Genomic DNA, 25004 nt, shown 5'->3' on the forward strand with positions numbered 1-25004 from the left:
TTAGTGAAACCACAAAGTGACTACACATCTGTGGCTAGGACAGTGCCTACACTACAAAATGTTGCCTGCATATGTCTACTTCAGTGCCAAAATAGCTGCAGACACATTTCCTTATTTAATTTCATTAAGTCACTGTAGAGAGGATGTAGTTATTCCTTAAAAAAATAAACAAACCAAATGCTTTTCTAATTCATTCTCTGTTGTATCTTCATTGACAAATATTCTGATAGAGCTATAAAGGCAGAAGGCCACCTGCACAGCCCATTCCTCCTCATGGTATCCAATTTTCAAACATCCTCTTAAGAGGATAGGAATCATTAGGGACTACATTGTACAGAGGGTATGATAATTTATCTCATGTTGCATCAGATATTGTGAACAGAAGTGGTATTAGCCTCACAATGTTATTAACAGAGTGAGTACCCTCTGAACCACACAGGTTTGGAAAAGTCAGGATTAGGCACCATGACAGAGACAGTATGTTTTTGCTATATCTAAATGAAGGTGTATTCTCAACCTCAGCAGAGCATCTTTTCCCCACATGCCTCAGCAATTCCTGCTTGTTCAGAGCATGGTGTAAATAACAGCAAGGTTGTGAGGTCAATCCCCATGTGGGCCATTCACTTAAGACCTGGACTTGATGACCCTTCTGGGTCTCTTCCAATTCAAAATGTTCTGTGAAATTCCGTAATTCTGTGAAATTCTGTTTAATATCTGTTTTGACTAACAAGTCTATATCTGACTAAGGACTTGTCCTTTTCAAGGACAAAAAGTGCTTTTTGTTCTTGAGGAAACAAGTCTGGCCAAATGACAGTATTACAGTGAGATAGATTAATGTGATTGTGCCACCACCAGAATGTGTTGAAGCACCCTGCATCTCACTAGAAGGTGTACACCATTTTAAATTAGGTATATGGCTTTCCCTGGAAAGTTTTGATACAAACTCTCAGGTCATTTCAAAGAAAATAATTTTAAAACAGTATTCAATTAACAAATTTTGATGCATCTGATTTTGAAAAGATGTTACAATCATTTTGTTCCCCCCTCAAAGAAAAACAAGGAAGCAATAAGCTTTGAAATCTCCAGAGTTGCCAGAAAGTGAAACAGCATCCTCCAGAGAGCTCTATGTTTAATTTAATTTACTACCCTTCTACTCTCCTTTTGGTTCTATCAACACTTTGCATTACAAATTTTATAAAATATACAAATACAAGTGTTTGGAAAATATATCTAAAGCCTAAATTTGAGCAAATATAATATTAGTGAGATTTAAAGGTGTCAGAAACTGATTGTTAGCACCTCAAGAGTCCATTGAAATATGAATGGAAGTTCATTTTCCCTCACTGAATAGGAATTTTAGAGAGTGTGAGTGTCCCTCAGAATTAAAAACAATAACAGTGAGTGTATAAGAGAACAAAAAGAAAGGATAAAAAAAGTATAATACATTTCTTCCTTTAAGACCAAGGTTCTTTGTTTCCAGATTGAATTGCTTGAATAGACTAAATAGCGCTATTATGTGCTATCCTTTTAGTTGCCAATGCAAAAAGGCTTTTGATAAGATAATAGAGAATTGAGGTTGTAATGACAACTAATGATGAGGATGCAGAGATAACAGAAATCAACCCAAATTAATGCATTAAATCTTCAAGCTGAAGAATGATACATTAATATCCAATACCACATTTAAAGATGTTTTAAACTTCCCCTTCACAAAACAGCCAAAAGCAAGCTCTCCATTGAGTCACACATTCAGCTCACTGAGGAATCTTCCTCATATCATGACAACTTCACATTTATTTTATACATGTCAGTTCTGGAAAGTCCTGTGTTATCTCATGGGGATGGAAGCCAAAAGTATTCTTAATATATACATTACCTCCAAATCTATAATGTTTTGCAGTGAACAATATTATTCCTTATAACCTGTTAATCATCCATCTTCTATATGAAAATAAAAACTTTATAATCTTTTTTTGCTTGCCTCATAGAATTGTATTGCAGGAATGTAATTTACTTCATAACATTAAATAAAATGTTTATTAAACTTGAAAAGTAAGTATGATAGGAGACATTAGTCTCCTATCATCACTTGAAGAGAAAAAAATTTATTTCTAAAGGATCTATAGTACAGTACTTGGATAGTGGTGGTTTAGGGAATCTTGTTTTTTAGAAATAATAGATGGGGTAAAAAGAGTCCAGGGGAAATAACTTCTTGCTGACATGGCTATTTACACAGAGCTAAATTTAGAATTATGAGGATGCAAAACAGACTCTCTTCCCCTGATCCTTTTAGTATATACACACACATACATGTACATATATGTGTGTATATATGTTGATGTATACATATATGAAAAGATTTTGTTGATGTATACATAGATCAAAGATTTTGTCTCCCAGTACACACAGAAAATATTCTTTAGGTATTTCATCACACAGTTTGGCTAAGTCCTAAGCTTCAGAACTAGTAAGTTGAAATGTATTCTTGGTATTTTCTTTTTTTTTAGTCCTAAGATCCACCTGAGCTGAATTACCAGACTTGAAAGCCCAAAGCTTGTTCCAATGCTATGGGCTTAGGATAACACTGCTTCTCAAAGTCAGTGACACATTACATTTCCCTTAAGGTAATGCAGAAAAAAACATTAAAGGGTTACACAGTTCATCAGTCTTCACATTAGATTCTTAGAAGAAAAAAATATGCCATAGTAGAGTGGGTGCTGAAAATAACAGCGAAGTAAAACCATACAGTGCAGATTTTACCTGATTTGGGAGGTTTTGTTTGTTTGCTTGCTTGTGCTTGTTTTCAAGATTTTTTTGAAAATGTGCTTCTCACAAGAAATTGTGCAACATAAAAGACACAATCAAGATTCTCTAACCAAGAAAATGTCATTACTCAGAAAAACTACAAGTACCTCTTCCAAAGTTGTGTCAGAAATGCCATAGCCAGTCACATGTAGATGCTGAAGGCTTTGATCTAAAGCTTGGAAAAGACCTTTAAAAGAGGTCTTATCTGCCCTTTCTGGGATCACATAGGTCAGCTCAGTTCCACTGTTATCTTTCAAGAAGGCTTCTGGAATGTGGGTCTGTACCAGAGAAGTGACCTGAACAATGTGCTTAGGGTCCTGGATTTCAAACACAGAGGGCTATAAAGAAAAAAAGATAATCATGCAGAAAAAAAATAAATATTACCAGAAGTATTGGTCTCAATATTAGAATTCATGCAGGAAAAATTCCACTGATGAAACTGCATCACAGCTGGGATACAGAGACTACCTCCCAGGAATAAAGGACGGTGAGACAAGCCCATTTTCAGCTAAATACTGATACCATTTTCAAAGATGCCATTGTGTCCATCTAAATAGCAATAATTGTACCATCCACCCAAAACAACCAAGGAAGCCAACAAAAACTTGTTTTGCTCATTCTCTAATAATCATATTACTAAGCATATTACTTGCTGGCAGGAACATACCTTTCCCTGAAAATGTACTTGGCAGGCACTCTCCAGTTCAGTACAGTACATTTTTAACTTACCTTTTTTATGAGTGTTAGACTGTGTCCCTGGCCATATGTTTCCCTCAGATAAGAGGGAGAGCCACAGCACCTCAGCTGGCCTCGCTGCAGGATGGCAATGCGATCACTGAGCACCTCGGCCTCGTCAAGATGGTGAGTGGTAAAGATCAGAGTGCAACCTGCATGGCAAAGATTGGTACATATCCACAAAACCTGGTTTCTAGAGAAACCCCTCACAAAGGTCCTTTATCCTTAGGGAAACATATTTTCAGGACTCTTTAAAATCTTAACTACACAAACAAAATATGCTGTCAGAATTACAAATTGAGTTACATTCAGTTCTAAACTTACTTTGCCCTGTTTTATCCATAGCAAAGAGTATTAAGGCTTTAGAACCTCCGGCTGTTTTAAAAGCTTAAGAAATTCCTTAAAATGGCATAGCAGCAGTGTCTCTTTCAATGGATCACTCAATGTGAGTTATTACAGCTAATTGAGTGCTCACTAGCTGAAGAGTTTGCTTCCCACAATCAATTTTAGAATTAGTGTAGCAGACTGACGACGAATATAAGCCTCTATGTACAGGTATATGCAAAATAGGAAATGGAAATCAGAAAGAAATTTTGGGAAGCTGAAGAAAGGGGAGAAACTTCAGGACAGGACTTAAGACTAAACTCAGTCTTTAAGATTGGACGTCTTTCTGTGCAATAGCAGATAATTCTTGTAATACCATTTGACTTGCCTTAAAGTTACCAAGATTAACCTAATGTTTCCTCAGAAATTAATGTATGTAGTTTCTGATAATATTTTGACTACACTTTGACTATCCGGTTTAAATTTATTGGAAAAAAAATCCAGAAAAGAAAATAAGAAGCAAATGATGTGCATAAACTTTGTACCAGCTTTGTACTTCAGAAGAACATCCCAGATACTACGGCGAGAACATGGATCTACTCCACTGGTGGGCTCATCCAGAACAACTGTCTTTGAGTTTCCAATAAAGGAGATGGCAATTGATAGCCTCCTTTTCATTCCCCCAGAAAGGGCTCCAACAGGTTTGTACTGATGCTGGGATAAATCCACATCTTCCAGAGCTCTGAAATAGGAATACAGAGACAGGACCAAAAAATGCTTTTCTAGTCACATTCTGTCCACTCAGAGGACAAGTACTGAAAATCTATTGTAAATGGAAAGTGATAAAATCACTACCTCTGTCTGATTATATACTTTGGTATCAAAAACAGATAAGAAAAAAAAATCTCAAACTACAAAGCATAAATGCTTATCATCCTCAGATGCACAGATTTTAAATAATACTGTAAAGGAAAATTTTAAATTAAAGATAATAAAATTAATACTAATTTGTCCTACAACTTCAGCAAACTACAGATTATAGCTTCTTTAAATAATGATAAAGATTGCTAGTTTTGGGGGATAAACTGATTAGAGACCCCTGAGTAGAATAATACTATCTAATCAAATTTAATCTACTTCCTATGTTAAGGACTGGGAGATGTCCTACAGATGTTTCCAATTCACCCCTTGCCCTTGCAAGATGCTGGTCTTGCATCTGAGCATGGTATGGAAACATGATTAATAAAGGCAATGCTATAAGACCTTTAACTTATTTTTCATCACACTGAGCATACAGTCACTGACCTAAGAGCTTTCAGCTGCTATCAGCTTGGCAAACTGATAGAAGGCTCAACAGTCATAAGCTAAACTCCTGAATCATTTCAGTGAGTGTGCAGTCTGTAAGCAATGCCATTTACCCTGAGAGAATTTCTCATTTTTAAGAAAACACATTTCAACAGCGGTTCTATAGATATATAGTGAGAAAAATTATTCTTAATCTCTTTAGAAGCCTGCTTTTTAGTTAATAAAAAGCTTTTTCTTCATTCTTTTGTTGCTTTTCTAATTCCTCTGAAGTCTTTTAAAGCATTTGTCGTCTTTAAAAATAATTTTTCTTAGTAGCAAGGCCTGCAGAATTCTGAGTGTTCTCATATGGCATTAGTATGACAGGCTGCTGCTAGAACTACAATTCAGCAGTGTAAGTACAGTAAGATACAGCATATTATTTTGCATCAATTTTAAACCATTTACCAAATTTGTTTTGTCTCTGTAGTTCTAGAGAATTCCTTCTGTTGTTTCTGGAGAGAACAGGGTGTCCTCCTTTGGATCTGAGTTTGTTCAGATCCAAATTTAAAAGTAACAGGCTTTTATGATTGCTACCAAAAAGGAAAGCCACTTTGTCACAAATGCCTCTTCATACGCCTGATTGTACACTTAAGGAAGAGCCCCATCAGCTTGACATTTTTTTCCATTGAAGCATGGAAATGCGTAGCCTTTCACAGAGTCTAGCATGAATCAGAAGGTAAACACAATCTATTTACACTGCCACACCGTTTGAAAAGCATATCTTTTATTTCTGAAGAAGAACAAATGCAGTTTGCTATTAATGAACCAGATCTCAGCTTGTACAGTTTACTAGTTACTTTAATATACACTAGGAAAAATTAACATATAGCCCTATATTGAGGTATCAGCACAAAAACACTAGCAAATGTTTATCACCTGACAAGTGGCAAATGCTCCGAGTTCACATCAGAGCTCTGACTTATTTTTGCTATTGTATTTTCCATTTTTAAACCTCATCATTTATTAAAAACATTTGAAGCTGGATTTGGCAAAGGAAAACAAGGTGGCTTATTTTAAAATATTGTAGCAGTCACTGCCTTTACCTGGATTTCCTGGTTTTCTAACTTTCCTTCTGCTGCAAGTGAAGGAATACAGGATAAGAAATGTATAAAGTCATTTTGTTGATTTATTTAAAAACTCGGGGTAAGCACAGCAGTTTTCTTTTTATCTGCTTCTCCATCAAGGATAGAGGTAAGGCAGACAGCATGAGGTGGAACCCCTGCAACTTTTACAAGGCTAAGCACCTCCACTCCAGTGAAAACATCATTATTTGATGGTTGTGTATACCAGGTTGTTAAAGAGCGACAGATCCCTCTACAAATATATTCATGTAATAGTTAGAGTCTAGGGAATTAATTTTCAAGTCATGATTTCAGAACATGAAGTGTGACAAAAACTCACAAAACCCTGCAGCTTCCATTGTTTTTCCCTTGTAAGTTTTGCATTTTCTCCTTTTTATTTGTGTGGCTTGCAACAGTCATTACCAATTTACTCGACAGATTTCAAGGAAAGGAAGGAAAACTCACCCACTGACTTGCTCATCCAACTGTTCTTTTGTCCACGTGGGTGCCTTCACGGACCCGTAAAGCAGGAGATGCTCTCGCACCGTCAGCGTGTTGAACAGGACGTCGTACTGGGGACAAACACCCAGCTCTGTCCTGATGGCAGCCAGCTCCGTCCGTATGTCCTTCCCATCAACAATAATGGTGCCAGAGCTCGGTGGATACAGACCAGTCAACAGGGATCTGATATTAGGAAAGAAAACAAAAAAATCAGCAAGATAACATGCAATGAGTTCATCATTTAGATATCCTGAGGCATCCTTAAAGCAACACCAATTCAATCAAGTATAATTATAGAGACATGACTAATGTTTTGGGTTTAGATTTAGCTACTTTTTTCTTTTGGTGGCTTTTTGGGTTTGGGCATTTTTTTGGTTGGTTTGTTTGTTGGTGTGCTTTTTGTTTTGTTTTTTGAACATGATCTCAAGAGTTCTTAATTTCCCTTCTTCCAGAGCATAATCTTTTTTTTTCCCCCAGTCAAATCAAACAGGTGGTTGTTTCCTTTTCCACATGGGTATTCTGTGAGGAGTATCCCCAGTTAGGTCCCATCCTGTGTCACTGGCTTGATGAAAGCTGATTATAGCTAACAGAAAGGCAGAAACATAAGCTTCTTAGTTGAGACATTTTTTAGGTAATTTCACATTTTATTGCTTAAATTTTTGGTCAACTGCCAAGAAAGAAATCCCCCACAACTTCTAGGGACAAAAATACCTTAAAATTCCAAAAAAGAACACTCCTTCAAGATGTGTTCAACTCCCCAACTAGACATGCTCAAGTCCTGCTTAAGGGACTTGGGATATCACATCATGGTTCTGGTGGCACAGAGGACTTAGTTCTCTACTCATTACATTCCTTTTGTCATAGATCTACAACCTTCACTTTCCATGTGCTTTGGGGAGCTTATCAATTATTTATTTGGGGGGGAAAAAAAGCATAGCAAACAGTTCACAAAATTTTAAACTGCAAAAGCATAGCAGAGATCAGAGTAATAGCATTAAAAGTCAGGCTTACATAACTGTTGTCTTTCCAGCTCCATTAGGTCCCAGGAGTGCTGTTATCTGGCCCTTATGGAAAGTGAGGTTGAGATCTTTAACAGCAGCCTTCTGACCATCCACATGCTCTTTGGTGAGGGACAGCAGCACAACACCAATGGTGGTGGCTCCTTCAGTGCAAGGGACTTTCCAACCCTCAGCTGCGGGGTCTGTGTGGGGAAGAGCAGCAGAACGAGCAGGTTGCTGAATCTAAACATGTGTTTGTGCATAAAAGGAATAACAAAATAACTTCTGCTACCATTTACCAAGGCCTAGAACAGATGTTCAAGTTGACTGAACTGACACAAACTACACTGAAATGAAAGATATCATGCCAATTTATATTTGCTAAGAATTTGGCCCATTTGTTACGCCAAGTTATGTGCATGTCTATATATGTCTTGATAAAGTCATAAAATAGTTGCTATATTTTATTTCTAGTAAAAAAATACAACAGGACTTGATTTTTTTTATGCCCATAAGCATTAGAATGTTCTAACTGTGTAAGCTACTTCATATATGTCATCCAGTTTAAGGCACACAACATTGACATAACATTCACAGGCACAGGGAGTTAATCTTCTCAATTCCCCTCAGTCAACCAAGCAAAGCAGATCTCTGAAATTATTCAGAGCAGCAGCCCAGCCCAAGCATAATTCAAGGCGCTCAAGGCAAGCAAATATCCAACAGTCTTCTTGCTGTGAGGTAACATCCTCAGGAAATTGAGATGCCATGTGACAGCAATGAAGTTGCCTTCCTTTCCATGTCAGGTTTGCACTACTTTCCAAACATGAGCACAGTCAACCAGCAGCCCCATTACATTACTCATGTTTAATATTTTATTGACTCATTACTACTTAGAGATCTGGCAGTGAGTGGGTTTGTTTTATTTTTAAGCAAAGGCAAGCCAGATTGGAATGTTAGTCCAAAGAAACAAATGTTATGCCTGAGAATTATGGGGAGAGAATTATTCTTATGCATATACATACACATAAGATATTTATGGTTTATAATTATATTATTTGCAATACTTTTACGTAAATAAAATGCAGACATTACAAGAACAGAGAATTATCCTCTACATGAAAAGCTTGAATAATATAAATCAAATTATAAATTAAAAAAAAAAAACCAATTATTTCAAAGATTGGTTTGTTTACACGGTGATTGAAGAAGTTGTTTTGCTGTTTTCACACTCAATTTTAAGCTTCTGTCAAAAATTTGTTCTAAACTTGAGGTCATGTGCTAGCAAGGTACTACCAGCAGTTGTGACACTACTGAGATCTCCTATCCATGCACCTCTTTTCTAGGAACCTTTCTGCTGTTCCCTAAATTTACATGCTTTACATTAACAAAAAAGCATTCAAGTGCAGAGGAGCCTCAGACAGTGTAGCTCAGGAAAGACTCAAGAGGGAGAGCTCCAAGTTACTTGCCAGCACTAAACTGATTACCCTGGGACTTCTCCAAAGGGAATTTCCAGGTGGGAACACAGCCAGCCCTGCTGCAGCTGTAGTCCCAGCTGGTAGGACCTACACCCCCAGCTCTTCCCTCACACACCTCTGATTTCCTAAACGTTCTTCTTGCCCCTGGAACAAGCCCTTACCTGTGCTGTATGGAACAAGGGAAGAAATTGCCTGGAAACAAGTCACTTTGCTGTTCCTAGAAAATTCTTTGTGGCTGCATTTATCCCATTGTCAGTACAACGGCACACAATTCTTTTAAAGGACAGCAAGCTCCTTTGCTGCAGACAGTGTTACCATTCACACACAATTTGCTATCAACCACATGACATGAGGAAATCACTTGAATAACTTGAGCCAGAAACCACACTAAAACTGGTCAGGCAGAGAAGTTTATGTCTTTGTTTTCTGCACATTATGTGCTGAACCCAGAAGGAGACGCTGGAAATCTTCATTTTATGTAAGGACCAAACCCAATTGTCTTAACAAAATGGAGTGGTTCCAAATTGCAGAAATTCAGGCAAAACTCATACAACTCATTTTTCCACAAGTGTTAAAAATGAACCTCAAGACATTTTGAAGTCTGCTCCAATCTAGGAGACACCTGTATGTAAAAGTGCTGAGTTATTAATCTTCTTCACCTATGTACAGACAACTGAATAATTTCTAAGATATTGTAACTCCCAAAATAAGCACAACAACCCATCATGTAGTTCTGAGGCTCAAGATGGAATGCAGGTGAGAGTGACTTATTCCTTCGTTTCCAAAACCTAAATTAAATGTGGGATTGTCCTTAAAGGCACTGGAGAGGGGGGAAAAGGTAAAAAAATCTGAATTAATTATAAGCAAGTGAACATCCATAGAAGAGCAGTCAAATGATCTCGAGGCTGAAAAAAAATTAGTTACAATAACAGCTTTCTAGGCAAATGGCTAAGAAGCAGAGACAGAAAGAACAGTGATTATAGAAGAGGGAAATTAGAAACAGAAGGGAAAGAAGTGAACAAAGTTAATTTTTGCACTGAAACAAGAAGCAAATTGTAAAAAAAGTTAATAAATTTGGGATTCCTTGAGAGTAGGAAAGGGTTCAGTGGCTTCTAAAAGATCCAAACAATGCAAAGTGGCATACACTGGGAGAGGATGAACCCAAGAGATACTTATTTTACATCTTTCAAAGAGTTTTCTTAAATATTTCTGTACAATAGTTTTCACAGAATTAATCAATCATTACAGGGGGTAGCAAAATGAAACAATTACTATATAATATTCACGGCATATACTACATAATGAAAGAGAGAAAGGGATAAGATCTTAACACATAATACAGGAGCAAGCAATGATAAAAGCAGATTGACTATGACTAGTACATCATTCAGAAAAAAAAAAGCCACCATTGTTCAAATTCTATTACTACAAACCTTTTTCTTGGAAGTTTTCATTGAAGAAAAACATATTAGAATTCAGAAAATGTCTCTTGCTTCTCTCTGTACCACACAGGTTCTTCCAGTAGGAAACAGTAAAGGGAAAGTACCACTGGTTCTTCAATCCAAATTTTCCTATGTTAGAATTATGATATAAACTGTTGAAAAATTTATTGTCATTTTGCATCTGTAGACTAAAATGTCCTATTGTTGTTTACAATTAGTTGGTTACACCATTTAATTAGCCCAAATACTTTTCTCTACTTAAAAATTTTAATGAAGTGTAAAAAAGTCATTTGGTCATAAAACCAGGTCCTTCCAAAAAGTAATCAAGCCTCAGTGATGTTTTACCCCACCTCCAAATCAGCTTCAAAGTGTAACAGAATCATACATAGACCTATCATAATCTTGCAACCCATAGGGAAGAAAATGCTCCAAATAGCATGCCAAGAGAAAGAGCCTTTTTTTAAATTATAAAAATAGTCCATTGCACCAGTTCTTCCATTAATATCTGCAACACTCAGACAAATCAGCCACCAAAAGAAACATCTATTATGGCACATAAACAAGAAGGGAAAAACCACAATCCTGTGTACAAACTAATCTTTGGCAGTGCCTGATCTTTTCAGGCATTATTTACCCATCACACAATACATACCCTCTCTGTTTGGAGTGTCATTACATCGACACTGAAGGGCAAGTGTCAATTGAAGATAAAGATTTTTAAATTCAGTTGCATATTCCACCCACCCCTATCTGTCAAGGCAAAAATAATTTTAATTTAATAAACAAAGAAATACAAAGTAGCCAGAAGAAAAAGCGACATATGCAAATCAGAGGAAAGATAAATCATCAGAGGAAAGGTAAAACATACAGTGAGGCATGAGGCCATGATTAAAAATACATCAACCAACTCAATAAGACTTATAAAACTTGGTTAATGAAAAATTTAAATAACCACACCATTACTTTCTGAAAATTTACTTAAAAATCAATTTGTTTTCTGTATACACTGGACCATGGACTGATTGGGAACAAGATACAGTGACTGTGCTGTCTGAAGTTTTTTTGATCTGAAAACATGCTGTTGTTCATGGCTTTCAGCCCAGGTACTGAGAGGAGATTCACCATTTTTCCAGGAAATTTTGCTTCTAGACTAACCTCTCTTACTGAGAAGATCCAATAAACTCCTAATTCTATCAAATATTTGTCATACCCATCAGCAAACAAAAGATATTTCATGTCTGGCTACAAATTCTAGTCCATGCGTTAGCACTAGTCAGTATTTATGTATTTAGGAAGATATTGTTTCCAAGTCCCTAAAGAAAGACAGTTTTGAACAACAGAACCATAACTCAGAAAAATACATATTTTTGTTTTATTTGCATGAAACCAAGAAAGACAATGCCACAATAAGTGTTTCCTATGGTGACTGAATGTTTACATTGTGAAGACATTAATGGATGAATAATATTAAATAAATTCTTCAAAAACATGAAATAAGAACAAGCCCATGGTCTTACCAGGGAAAATATTGCTGAAATACCAGCCACCAACAAAATATAAAATGGAGTCAAAGAACATCATCCAGCACATCCATCCAAAGGTCATGTATCCTCCTTGTGCCGTTGACTGGTGCACATTATCCCACTGAATTCCTGGTAGTAATAATAATGATTTTTTTAAAGGTCAAAGCTAGATCAACACAGCATTAAAGATCACAAACACATCAACACCACACACTTCTGGGCCTTTAAGCACTGGCACAAGACAAACCATATCTAATAATAGTAATCCTAATGAACAGAAAAAAATTTCTATGCCTCTACAAGCCTGTGTTTAGAACAGCAGGTGCCACTGCTGCTGGGAAAATGTAAAGAAGATGTTGAAAGGGTTGTTTATGAAGTTTTAGCTGGCCCTTAATTTGGCAAAAGAAAAAGAACTACAACACTGACAAAATGAATCAGGCTTTAAGCCACTCTGCTAATATAAAGAAAAGGATTACACAAAGTTTAATATCATTTCTATAATGCTAAATCCAGAGAGTTAAATCTGTGAATTCTAACTAAGAAACATAGTGTACATTTACTGCATTTAGAGGTAAACATGAATGAACTCACTGAATAATTGCCTCATAAGATTATTACATTGCAGAAAACACTAAAGGAAAAAAGAAGGTGCAAACACTACTGCTACAGAAAGCTACCATTCTGCTAAATGGAAAACAAAAGTAACAAAGTTGTAAATTTATTTTTAAAATTGCATTTTTTAAAATGCAAATGCTACTTTGTTTGCAGCACAGTGGATCACGATATTGCTTCTATAATTCTTTATCTACAATTGTCAAGGGAAGTTGTTTCTCCCAAAACACATTTTGCCCTTCCTTCAACAAAGATGAGTCATTTTGATGAAGCATCTGGTGGGAAATTTAAGTAATATATTCTGCAACTGTCTCTTCCACTCTTACAAACTGTTGTACCATTATGACAATTTTTCAATAATTTGAAACATCCACTGTCATGAATATTGTCCTTGCCATAATAGTAAAAAAAAAAAGGATTGCATCCATTAATATACCTGAACCTGATCCAGCTTATTAATTTATTAGAGATTTTTTTAGAACAGATTGAAAAACATTTTCAACTCTAGTTTTTGAAATAATAATTACAAAGCTTTTCTCCTAACCAAAGACCTTACCTATTTCTTGGCCCTCAAAATATGTAATGAAAAATATTCCTTGCCCAAAGGCAGTTGTAGACAGAAGACACTGCAACATCAGAGGAGAAAGAGTATGTGAACATCAAATAAAAACATGCTCTTAACAAGTTCCATGAAATAAAATATATTGTGGTACTAAAATCAAGCACAAACTAAGTAGACCTTATTTTTCCTCCACACACGCTAATGGTTGCTATTTCATTTTATGTTTTAACTATACTTCCCCACAAACCTTAGTAGTATTTGCTCCACCTAAAAGAGCTCCCCTGACCTAGTTATTAATGCTGGAAAGTGTTATTTTATCTGACCAAATGACACTGAAAAAATGAGCATTTTTTAACAATGTATTAATTATTCCACCAACATAATTTAGTGGGTTATTTTGAAATAGTGAAGCCATAATGTGTGAAATATGGTTTTCTTTATATGATGGTGATACTTGATGTCACATTCAGGGATGTGGTATTTTAGGACAGTACAAAGACATAATACAGGCTATAGAATACATAGAACAGGAAAGGACCTGAAAGAACCTACATCAAAGAAACACATACCTCAAATTATATGGTTGGACAAATTTCTGATCTATTCTCCAATTATATTAACAGAAAATGATTTACTAGTTTTTTTCCAAACAAATAACAACTTGGAGAAGTGAAATGTCATCAGCTGATCTTGAAAATTCACTAATGTTACAAATATTTTGAAGTCAAGACATTAAGAGATCTCATGAGTATAAGGAATGCAACTTCCTGATATTTTCTGTAGATTTACAAAATTGTTCTGGCACATTATTTTTCACTCCTTTCTACCTTCAAAATATTTTCTCAGTTGGAGATTTATTAGTGTGATTTATTTCCAATAATCAAAAAAGCAAAGAGACACGTGGGAAAAAAGAAATACATTAGGGTCTGAAGTTTTGAAACTATAGAAATTCACATCATAGTTGGAGGAGAAAAATTAGAAAAGAAGAAATATTTACCATTATAATCTGGTTGGTGAAACTCAGCTGGTTCTGCAAGACCAACAAAACTATGTAGGGTAAAAAGCTGATCATGTAGACAAGGCTGGCACACAGAGCTGCTGTATCGGCGCTGCTGAAAAACGCTCCCAAAAAGTAGCTTAACATGATGACTGTAACTCCAAATTCCAGGAGAAAAAGGAAGATAAGGAAGCCATTGCTATAAGCAAAGATACCACTTGCTTTCAAAATGATGGCCAGAGCACAGCTGCTTACTGTGAGCACAATGACATTCTCCAAAAACCAAGCAAAGAAATGAATGGCTGGATACACACCCATTGTCTTCATATACTGCGGGACAACAGAGCATAGAGAGCTGAAGTCAGGAAAAAAACTTTCTTTTCCTTTTTCCTTTTTAAGCAAAACATTTTGTCACTGAGACACTACCATCTTCCCAAAGGATTTCATCTTCCCCTCAAATTTCTTGTTTCTTTGCCCTTGTGCTGTGCTCTCTCCTGGATCAGACATGTTATTGTGCAGGGCAGGCTCTGAGATCATCACACATAAGCACAAGGAATCACCATGCTCACCTAAACTCTCTTTTGCATAGGGTTTTAAAAACAGATGTCATATTACTGATTCTTCCAGCTAGGATTTTGCCTTTTTATAATCTAAAAAGTACTGAGAATATCCACAGCAATATATATACAAATATTTTTTCTCAGCCTGTTACTCTTCTGAAAGAGGCATACAGTTTGTAACCTTTATGTATTACCTGGCAAATAAAAAATTAGCCAAGTATGAAGTACATCCCTCTTTTTCTAAAAATGTGCTTTTGGATACAAGCTAATAAAACTTTTGAAGCTGTTCTCATAAGACCCTCAAAATTAATATTAAGGTGATTTAATATTTTGGAGCATTAAAAAAGTTTACCTTACAACAGAATGATTGGAGAAATTAGATAATTCGTTAATAATTCCCTAAATTAAAAATTATACTCAAGCAGTAATTGTGCTGATACAATGAAATCAGTGTAATGCTTTAAAAAGTGTATTTATCCCTATAGAAAATATATCACAAGGACCCTGTCCTTCCAAATGCTTAGCACCTGTGAAGACTAGCTGTTGATAGAAGCAAATAATTGCCTCCCTTTTTTGGCAGGCAATTTCCCTTTTATTTCTGATAATTACACAGTTCACAACAAATCCTTAACTTATTTTAGGTAGTTTTATCATTGCTGACTACATAGAGCAAAATATGAAAAAGAATTCAAAACAAAAATCATTCTAATCACAACGCCTTCCCAAATAACACTTTCCAGCTTCAACTTTTGCTTGTTGCTTTTTGTCTCATGGACAATATTTGTATACTGATGCTCAAATAATGTTTTGAAACTGAGTTGGCAGTTAGAACCAGAGCCTACTGCCCAGAGGAAACAAGTGAAAACAAAGCCATCTGGATTATGAGTACTTAAAAGTAACTCACAACTTTTGTATTTCAGCACCTAAATTAATAAATTTTCTTTTCAGAGGTTAATTTGCCTCCTACCTCTTCAAGATGAATTTCTCTTTCATAAACCAGCTTGCGAACCATACCAGCAACTGAAACCATCCATGTTAACATCATCATAAGTGGGAAAAAAAACCCTATGTTGTTCAAGAAACTATGAAAGAACAAATATGAAGAGTTGTCAGCCCACAAAGGTAAACTATTTTCTAACAGAATGTTAATAGGTTAATACTGGAACTGTTCTCAAAATAACATCTGACATGAACAATGAGATTTATTCCTGATCTGGTTAGAATTTTTTTTTTTTTAATGTAACAAGATAAATGCATGTACTGGTACAATATTATTGTACTAATTTTATATATTATAGTATTTTATACCATACAGATTATATAATTACTCTTTAGGGCTCCATTCAAAGCCAAAAATTCAGATTTGTGTCAATGGCAAAGTAATATATTTGGACATTGAGGAATAACATGACCCAGTCAATTTTCACTCCACTTTAACAAATTTGTTACCACTGCCTAATTTTAAAATCTAATAGTTGGGATGTTTTAATGATTTTACAGAGAACAACCCTACACTTTTACTTCATCAAATTCACCCTTCAAGGAACCAATTAACAGTTTCTGTACAGGACAACTAAGGATTTAAAAGGGATCTCTTACAATAATTTAAGTTAATTGCACACTATGTTGACACAGTCACTGTCCAGCAGACTACTCCACACTATGGCTGCAAGTATTTTGTAAGGGGTTTTTTGCCAGACAAACATTGTTCAACATGTTATGTTAAACACAGCTGCTGGGCAGTAATTGCTATGCTGTAATACTCTGGTATTGGATGTACTTGTTCAAGACTGTGCAGAGATATACATTCACCCATTGAAAAGTGGGAACCTAGTAGGATTCCAAGTTCTCTAGAACTAATCTAACAAGGATAATCATCAAATTTAAAAGCTGAAATTTTACTTACAGATCACTGGTATGGCAAGGGTAAGGCATGGCTTGCACCTGAATTGCCGTCTCTGAAGTGTCTGTCCCAGTCTGTGCTGAAATAATTGCCCTTTCAATCATATCTTGAAGAGGAATAAAGACATGGTTGTATTTAAACCCATCAGCTGGCAACTTGTGGGGATGGGATTTCCATGTTGGATTTTTAATCAAATCTGTTCTCATGCTGTAGAGAACACTGGTTCTAATTGTATATGAAATGTGTCTTGGAAGGAGATTGCTAGAATCTTGCTTCTTGTCCTCTGGTGTACTGAAGATGATACCTGACACAAGAAGAAAGGAAACTTCATAACTTAGCTTATATAATTTATGCTATTTCCATAGCTAACTCATGGCTAATTACCATGTGATATAGGATGCAATAATCTGTCAGGGCAGGCCTCCAAACTTTCTTGATTCCAAGCCCAAAAATGGCAGGTTTCAGAGACACATTTTTCACTTTCATGAATATGAAATGTAAAAGATGATTCACATGATAAATGGGTTTGTAAAAATCATGTTTATCCGAGGTGATTTGTCTTTTTCTGAGCTGCAGTTTTTTCTTTGCATCCACATTTAGCCCTTTTTGGAGGACTGATATCAGTTTCACAGCAGAAGCAGCAGCCATAAAATTTGTGCATCAAAGCATCAACAGCTTTCATAAGCAGATGACAAAGTAAACAGCACCAACCCACTAAATTTATGCTGATATTAATCTTCAAGTCAATTGCAGAAGTTCTAGTTTAGCACAGCAGAATTTGCATGTTTGTTTTCTCTAGCTCTGTATAAAGGAAAGGAAACCCCAACCAAACCGATGAAAGCTTAATATGTAGCTGTAAAGATGAAGCCAAACTCATGAAACTGCTTGTGTTCTCCTTTTGTGTTATCCAGACTTTTTAGGACTTCCTGATAAATGCTAAATGTTGCCCTTTTCTTCCTTGGGAAAAGGAAGAGATATCTTACCTGCCAGCTGGTTCTCTGAAATATAATAAAATACAGAATACTGTCACAGACATGTTTTATGAAAAATCCTTTTGTTAGGATCTTTTCCCCTGAGAAGCTAAGAAGCTTCAGCTTCTCCATATTTTGCTGTTTTGGAATGTGATTTGGAGAATTGTTTACCCAGCATGTGAAATTGTTTTTACTTGATGGCCAATGACAGCCACCTGTGTCGAGGCAGTCACAAGATTTTATTATCATTTCTTTCTATTCCTTGCTAGCCTTCTGATGAAATCTTTTCTTCTATTCTTTTAGTATAGTTTTAATATATAATTTTCTTTTAATATAATATATATCATAAAATAATAAATCAGCCTTGTGAAACATGAAGTTAAGATTCTCATCTCTTCCTATGTCGAGACTGCCTGCAAATTCAACAGAATACTTTACTGCAAACCTGATCTCATTTTTGCCTTTACACAAGCAGTTGATTTTCTAAGACATTCCATGAAGCTATGAAGGCTCTGAAGACCACAAAAAAAGAAAGGAAAATTCAATTCCAGTTTAACATCTTTCATTGGAAAGCAATGTGTGCCTACATCAGAGCATATAACATTGACATGTTGGACATATTATGTTCCTTAGAACTCCATCTTCTTGATCTCTAATAATGTGAGGAGATAATAAGGCCAAAGTACTGAAAAATACACAAAATGTCTTGACTTAGAATATGACCCTTCCCTAGGTAAGTGGAAGAAAAATGAAACTATAATTTGATCATTCAGTTTTCTGAGGGCCAAGACTTATCTGTCTGTTTCTTTCCTTAAAGAGACAAATAGTTTGCCTTCTCCAAAGTACCCCAAACAATTTTCCTTGTCTCAGGGTATAGCCTGTTTGTTTCATATTGATAGAGGGTGGAAATTGCCAGGGCACTGTGCAGATCACAAAACAAGCATGAGATTCCAGACTGAACGGTTTGCTTCTTAACAAGTGCTTTCTCATGTCTTCTGTTATACACTTACAGGCATAAGGGGGACAAAAAACCCAAAAAGACAGAGGGAAAATGTTGTGGAACACTTTTTATAGACTTAAGGGGGCCTCTATTTTGGAAATACTACATGCAATCTACAGCATTTTCTGCAAGACAAGAGGATATGTTAAGGGATAAGGATTCTTGCCTTCTAAAATCTATTGTAAAATTAATTGATTCTCAGCAATAAGCATATAATGCAGGAAAAAAAGCATAATCCCAAGGAAGAAAATAATTCCTTAAGAACTTATTTACTCTGAATAAACAAGCAAATTTCTCTGAGGGGTTGGTTTAAGAGTAAATCTTAAAAAATCCCCTTCCTTTCCTCCTTTTTGAAAACTCAAGAATAGAAAAAATATATTTTGAAAGGAAGTAAACTAGATAACCTTGGCATCTTGTTATGTTTCCTCAATATTCCACATTTTTTTATCTTTTTCTTCTTTAAATATTTATGACCATTCTTTTAAACATTTTGATACAAATAAGATTCACTCATTTGGCCATTCCACAGTTAAAACAATATAATTAGTCTTTCCAGCTTACATTACAGCATTCAAATGTGCTTTATGTTGACTGTATTATATGTGATTTAATGTGTTCTTTGAAACTGTGCGACCTTTACCTACCTTATCAATAAACACAGACAACAAATACAAAGTCTGAAATTTTCTGTAAAAATACATTTCACATAAGGTACTTACTAGCCAAAAGATTATTTTCCTGCATGAGTTCATGAGCCTTCTCCTCCAATTTCTCTATAGAGTCAAAAGGTTGGAAACGGTCCAGTAACACACAGGAAGAGATATTCACAACAAGCTGTGTCAACAGGTCAATCTGTTTACTTGCTGAGCTGTTAAGCATCTTGTTCGTCATAATTTCTAAGATGAGGAAACAAATTGAACTAGCTTAGTTTTAATGATCAGAACAGAAAGGTGTGTTGCCACTTGCACATCCTATAAGAGTAAATCCTCATTGTAGTTAAGAAAAAAAAAATTTAAAAGACAGAAATTTTAGTGTGAACTTGCGGAAGTGTAGCTCATATTTCAGTGGCTTTTACAAGGCCTCAGCTACTCTTTCCTTCCATTTCAGAGGAATAAAAATGTAACAAATTCTAGCAAAGTTCTAAAAAGAGCCCACACCCTTGAACCATTTCTTATGTTTCCATAACTACTTCCACAAATACAAGGGAATTGCTGTACTTCAGATATCATAATACATATTAATCTCTCATTTAGCAACATAATATTCAGTTCTTTTCTCCTTGATACTGTGAATATTCCAAAAACCATGCTAAATAGAGCATAAGCATTTTGACAGGAGTCCTACATTTAAAAGAATCTGAAAAAAAGCCTAATAATCCATTCATTTTTACTTTAACTATGGATCCAGGAGGAAAAAATACCTCAATCAAAACCTGGTTTCTAAAAACTCAACCTTTGGAGGAATTCAGATCTTCATCCATTGGTAGGAAATGTAGGGATAATTATATATCCTTATGTTTGAGAGAATAATCAGAAGGATAGCATGAGCTGGAAACAGGCTATCTAGATTTAATAAAACATCTGAATTTCTTAGGTAATAAACAAGGCTATAAAACATTCAACACAATTTTCCATCTTAAATTTTTCAACACTCACTTGATGATATAATCTTTAAAAAAGGATAGGTGATGACCTCCTATGATAAGAGTGGTGACAGACAAATCCTGGATCATAGACATTACTCAGCATCAGCACAGAAAATATTACAATAGGAAGGCAGATAAGTGGAAAATGTATGAAGCAGTCTGAAGAAGAAGCCTGGTTAACAGTGAGAAGGGTAAAGTGCACAAGGAGAAAAAGCAGAGGAACTGACAGTCTAGAATTCAAAAGATAGGCAAACAATGACATGGTGAATTCATAGGTTGAGAGAAACCAGAACAGAATAGAGATAATAAATGTCTTATTTATGGCTATCCTTGAGGAGGACAAGAAAGGAAACACCCATGCTGCCCCTTTTTATTTTTACAGCATTAGAGAGAATATTCCTAACATTAAGCCTGAATGGCAGGGTTTTCATATACATTTTTATATATGTGTATGTATTTATACAGAACCCTATCTGCATTATTTTGTATGAAGAGAAGCTGAGGGGGTTGGGGTTGCTCAACCTGGAGAATAGAAAGATCCAGACAGAACTCATAGCATCTTCCAGATCTTATTGTGGCCTGAAGGGGGCCTACAATAAAGCTGGGGACAGACTTTTTGCAAGGGCATATACTAGTAGGACAAGAGGGAATGGCTTTAAACTGTAAGAGAGTACGTGTAGATTGGAACAGGTTGACCAGAGAAGCTATGAATGCCCTAAGCCTGGAATTGTTCAAGGCAAGGCTGGATGAGGTTCTGATCAATCTGGTCTAGCAGAAGGTGGCCCATGGCAGAGAGATGGGAACTATATCACCCGTATAGTTCCCTTAAGGGGACTGTAAGGATGATATCTTCTTATCCTTAAGGTCCCCTCGTACTGAAAGCATTCTATCATTGAGTGATATATACACACACAAGACCTTAATTTGAAATCAATAGTTAGCTAAGAAAAGCTTCTCTCATGAGTTAAATTGTTGAATATTTTAGCATAAGAAGTAGCATCTATATTGCTGTTGACTTGGAGTGTGGTATACATAAATATATGTGGAAAAAATATTGTCTTAATGTAATTCTGTTCTCCACCATAGAAATAACACATATATGAAAAAATGCAATCTACATGAACATTTAAAAATCAAGATATATAGAGCTGAGGACCTTGTTTTTTCTCATTTATAAATGTAGCAATTATGAATGCAAAACTTGGTAAATCTGTGTTCACTATTATCTTCATATTTCATTTAAAAAATCAAGTCAGCCCTCATCTTCCACTCAGCTTGTTTAACCTATCATTAAGTAACTGGGAAAAAATACAAATGGTTTATGTAAAACCATTGGGTAGAAGTGCTGTTTAAGTAAAAATAAAAAGTTGTTGGAAGAATAAATTAGATTAAATCAGGAATAAAGAAATTTAGGTCAGAAATTAGAAGAAAGTTTCCAGGTATCAGAAGATATGGGTATGACACAGTTTTCAGTGATGTCATTACAGCTATTTGTTCCCTGCTTTATAGATACACACAAAACTATATCATTACAATGAGGGCAGCAGAGGGGTAGCACAAAGGACAGCTGCCGGTTTTGGTCTTGTTTTTTACTGCCCTGGCTGTTATACACAGTGTCACATGTTGCCCTCTGTAAGGAGAGCCCTTGATAGTAAAAAAAGAAAATTCATATCTGGAAGAAATCACAGAAGAGGGACAAGAGAGAGAGTCAGCAAGAAAGAATTTAAAAGAGGAACTTGCAGTACAAATGCCTCCCAATCTTTCCTGAGGGTTTGTGGGGACTGTGCCCAGAAAGGAGCTCACAAATGCTAGTGGGTCAGGGTTTATATAAGAGCAGTAGGAAATTATTCCAAGTTGCTGGGCTGCAAAGTAAGCATAGAGAAAAACAATTGCCTTGCCCACATACAGCTATCTCAGAAAGTAAAGGGATTAAAAAGAAAAACACAAGCTTTTTAGCCTTCAGCCTAAATAGTTACCTTTCTCCACCTGAGTAAATATGACACAGTACTTCTTCTAAACAGTTTTAGAAATTGACAACCTTGCAAGGTCTTGCAATATGATGATTTTATAGAGACATTGGAAGAGGTCTACATCTATCCACTCTGTCCATGACAGTTTACAGCAGGAGTAGCACAGAAAAATCCAACACTAAGTCTGTTAACAATTTTTATATCATTGTAGAGAAATAAAAAACGATACCAAGACAAGCACCTTGTATTTGAGGATAATTAAAAGTCACCTGTATGTAAGTATAGATGTGATAAAAGAAAATATTTGCTTTAGTTAGAAGACAATCACAGAGATCAGGAGATTTTAGAAAGCTGGAGCTTTCTAAAATTAAAAAGATTGTGAGTGGTAAAAACATTAACATGGATATATTCAAGACTTTAATTGGATGCAAGCAAGGTAATTACAGGACTGAACAGCTGATGCAATATAAGATTAATGAAAATTTTAAAAAACAAACATAAGAACAGGTTTACAGTTGTTAGACATGATTATGGTCCAATAAAATAAACAAAGAGTACACAAGCTAAGATAAAAATAAGAGTGCATACCATTTTTCAAGAAGTAAAACAACCAAATGAATCTATACAAAGAGGCATAATAAATGCAGAGGAGTGCTCTGGTGCTTTGGAGAGATCAGTTTCACAGAGGCATAAATGCTCTTGTGATCTATAACCCCTATTGATTTTCAGTTTTTATATGATGCTAATTTTACCAACTGTAATCCCTTAAAATAAGGAAATCCTAGTTTCACAAGCCACTCAAACCATACTTTGTCTTGACCATCCAAACTATTAACCATTTATTACATGTTATTAAATGTCCTTAGCTCTGCTAAAAAACTATAGCTTGAGAAACACAGATACAGATTTCTTTGACATTGTCTGCATCAGTGAAGATGGATCTGATAATTCCAGAGATCATGATATCTATTTAATGAATATTGTTTGTCCATAACCTATCTTGTAGTTCTCAGTGTTAGGTCCACACAAACAAAATCCAGCTATTACTCTACAAATAGATTTATATAGCTATGTTTCCAGCATTCCCTGAATCTTAAGAGACTTGTTCTTTCCTCCATCCTATCTTTCCAACATTCTGATTCTGTGACCTTGGTTTTTAGCTGTATTATGATCCATCTTCACCTCGAGTGGTGAGCTGTGCCCAGCCCAGACTAGCCGGCCGGCCATTCACTGGTCAAGAAAATCATCTGAAGACAAAGCAGATTTAAATTTGAGTTCCTTGCCTAAGCAGGACACAGAGCCCAGATTCTTTCCAGCTTGAATTCCAGATGCCATTTGCCATTTTTCTTACTGAAAGAGTGCGCAGGAAGTCCCTGTCTTCAAAGAAAGCCTTCCAAGCAAGGCCAATTTCTACTAAATCTCACAAGCTGTCTGCTAAAGAAAAGCCACACCAGCTCACACCAACTATGACTGCACCAGCTCAGGGCAGTAGTACAAATTAAGACTGAGAGCACACTTCATTTACAAACTCTCAGGAGCTTCCATGGATTTTGTCCATTCCCTGCCTAGAGGCAGATTCTGAAAACCAATGGAAGTGCATTTCAGGTGCATTTATTTATTTTAGCTGCAGTCTTAATTCTTTGACTGTAAAGCAGACTTAATGACTTACATTTCTGTAAAGTCAATTTTTTCAAAGCCATGAGGGTCACTAAGTACCTCTGTGGGGGTACCTGAGAGCTCATCATTGCCCTCCTCCAGAAAGTGACTGGAACAGATTTTGGTTTGGCTTATAAATGATCCTAACAGGCACTGACCTGAAACCACACAGATCTGTCCTTTCTACCACAATCCTCCTCTGGGAAGTACTCTGCTGCCTTTGTCTGTGATGTCACACTGTCTGTTATTGCATTTTGTCCCACTTTTGTCTCTTTCTGATTCTCAAAATCATGAACTTTTCTCAAATTACACTGGAATCTGCTTCAGTACAGAGTTTTCCTTGTGGAACATGCTGGCGAGCATTTTAATGATTGTGCACCTACCTTGCTAAAACCTGGATATACTGAATTTTTTTCAGTTTTCAAATTCTTATAAAATCATTAAGTAACATAAATTTACAGCATAATCCTTTCTCTTCTCCTACTTAAATCCTCAAATACCCCAAATTAGTCAAAATAATAATTCCCCTTCTCCTCCATTTGGAACCATCTCCCTTGGGCTATCTATCTAACCCTGGAGGGTCTCTGTTTGCCTGCCAGGGGTCACTACCAATGCAGAAAGGGAGCAGCCAGGGATGGCTGTGCCCAGGGGAAGGCTGCCAGGCAGATCAGTGAATCAGGGCCACTCCTTTCCCACCAGAGCTGCACAGAGCTGGCACAGGGCCTGGTCCTGCTCTGGGCTGCAGCTCCCACCATTTCACAGCCGCTTGTGGACCTGGGCCTGCACTGCGTCCCACGGGATGGTGTTCTGCCCTCAGCATCATTCCCATCCCCAGGGCTGGGACTGACCCAGGCTGCTTCCTACTGACAGTGCAGCTCCCTGGTTATAACCCGCTTTCAGGCTTTTCTGAGGCACAAGAT

The 25004-nt window shown here is 36.1% G+C and overlaps 1 protein-coding gene across 1 annotated transcript in view; it reads right to left on the minus strand.

The window, feature by feature from the left end:
* ABCA13 (ATP binding cassette subfamily A member 13) overlaps window positions 1–25004 on the minus strand; it is a 169136-nt gene that overhangs the window by 89700 nt on the left and 54432 nt on the right. Inside the window, exons 23-34 of the mRNA XM_054285153.1 lie at window positions 19533–19709; window positions 16846–17146; window positions 15907–16021; window positions 14380–14709; window positions 13377–13446; window positions 12203–12337; window positions 10677–10814; window positions 7782–7971; window positions 6735–6953; window positions 4410–4606; window positions 3535–3692; window positions 2913–3143 (exon numbers count right to left, since the gene is read on the minus strand). Coding sequence (XP_054141128.1) covers window positions 2913–3143; window positions 3535–3692; window positions 4410–4606; window positions 6735–6953; window positions 7782–7971; window positions 10677–10814; window positions 12203–12337; window positions 13377–13446; window positions 14380–14709; window positions 15907–16021; window positions 16846–17146; window positions 19533–19709 — 2261 coding nt within the window. The remainder of the gene's footprint in view (window positions 1–2912; window positions 3144–3534; window positions 3693–4409; window positions 4607–6734; window positions 6954–7781; window positions 7972–10676; window positions 10815–12202; window positions 12338–13376; window positions 13447–14379; window positions 14710–15906; window positions 16022–16845; window positions 17147–19532; window positions 19710–25004) is intronic.

Source organism: Melozone crissalis, unplaced genomic scaffold (genome assembly GCF_028551555.1).
Source record: "Melozone crissalis strain CALT ecotype California unplaced genomic scaffold, PUWL_Pcris_2 ptg000042l_1, whole genome shotgun sequence".
NCBI lineage: Eukaryota > Metazoa > Chordata > Aves > Passeriformes > Passerellidae > Melozone > Melozone crissalis.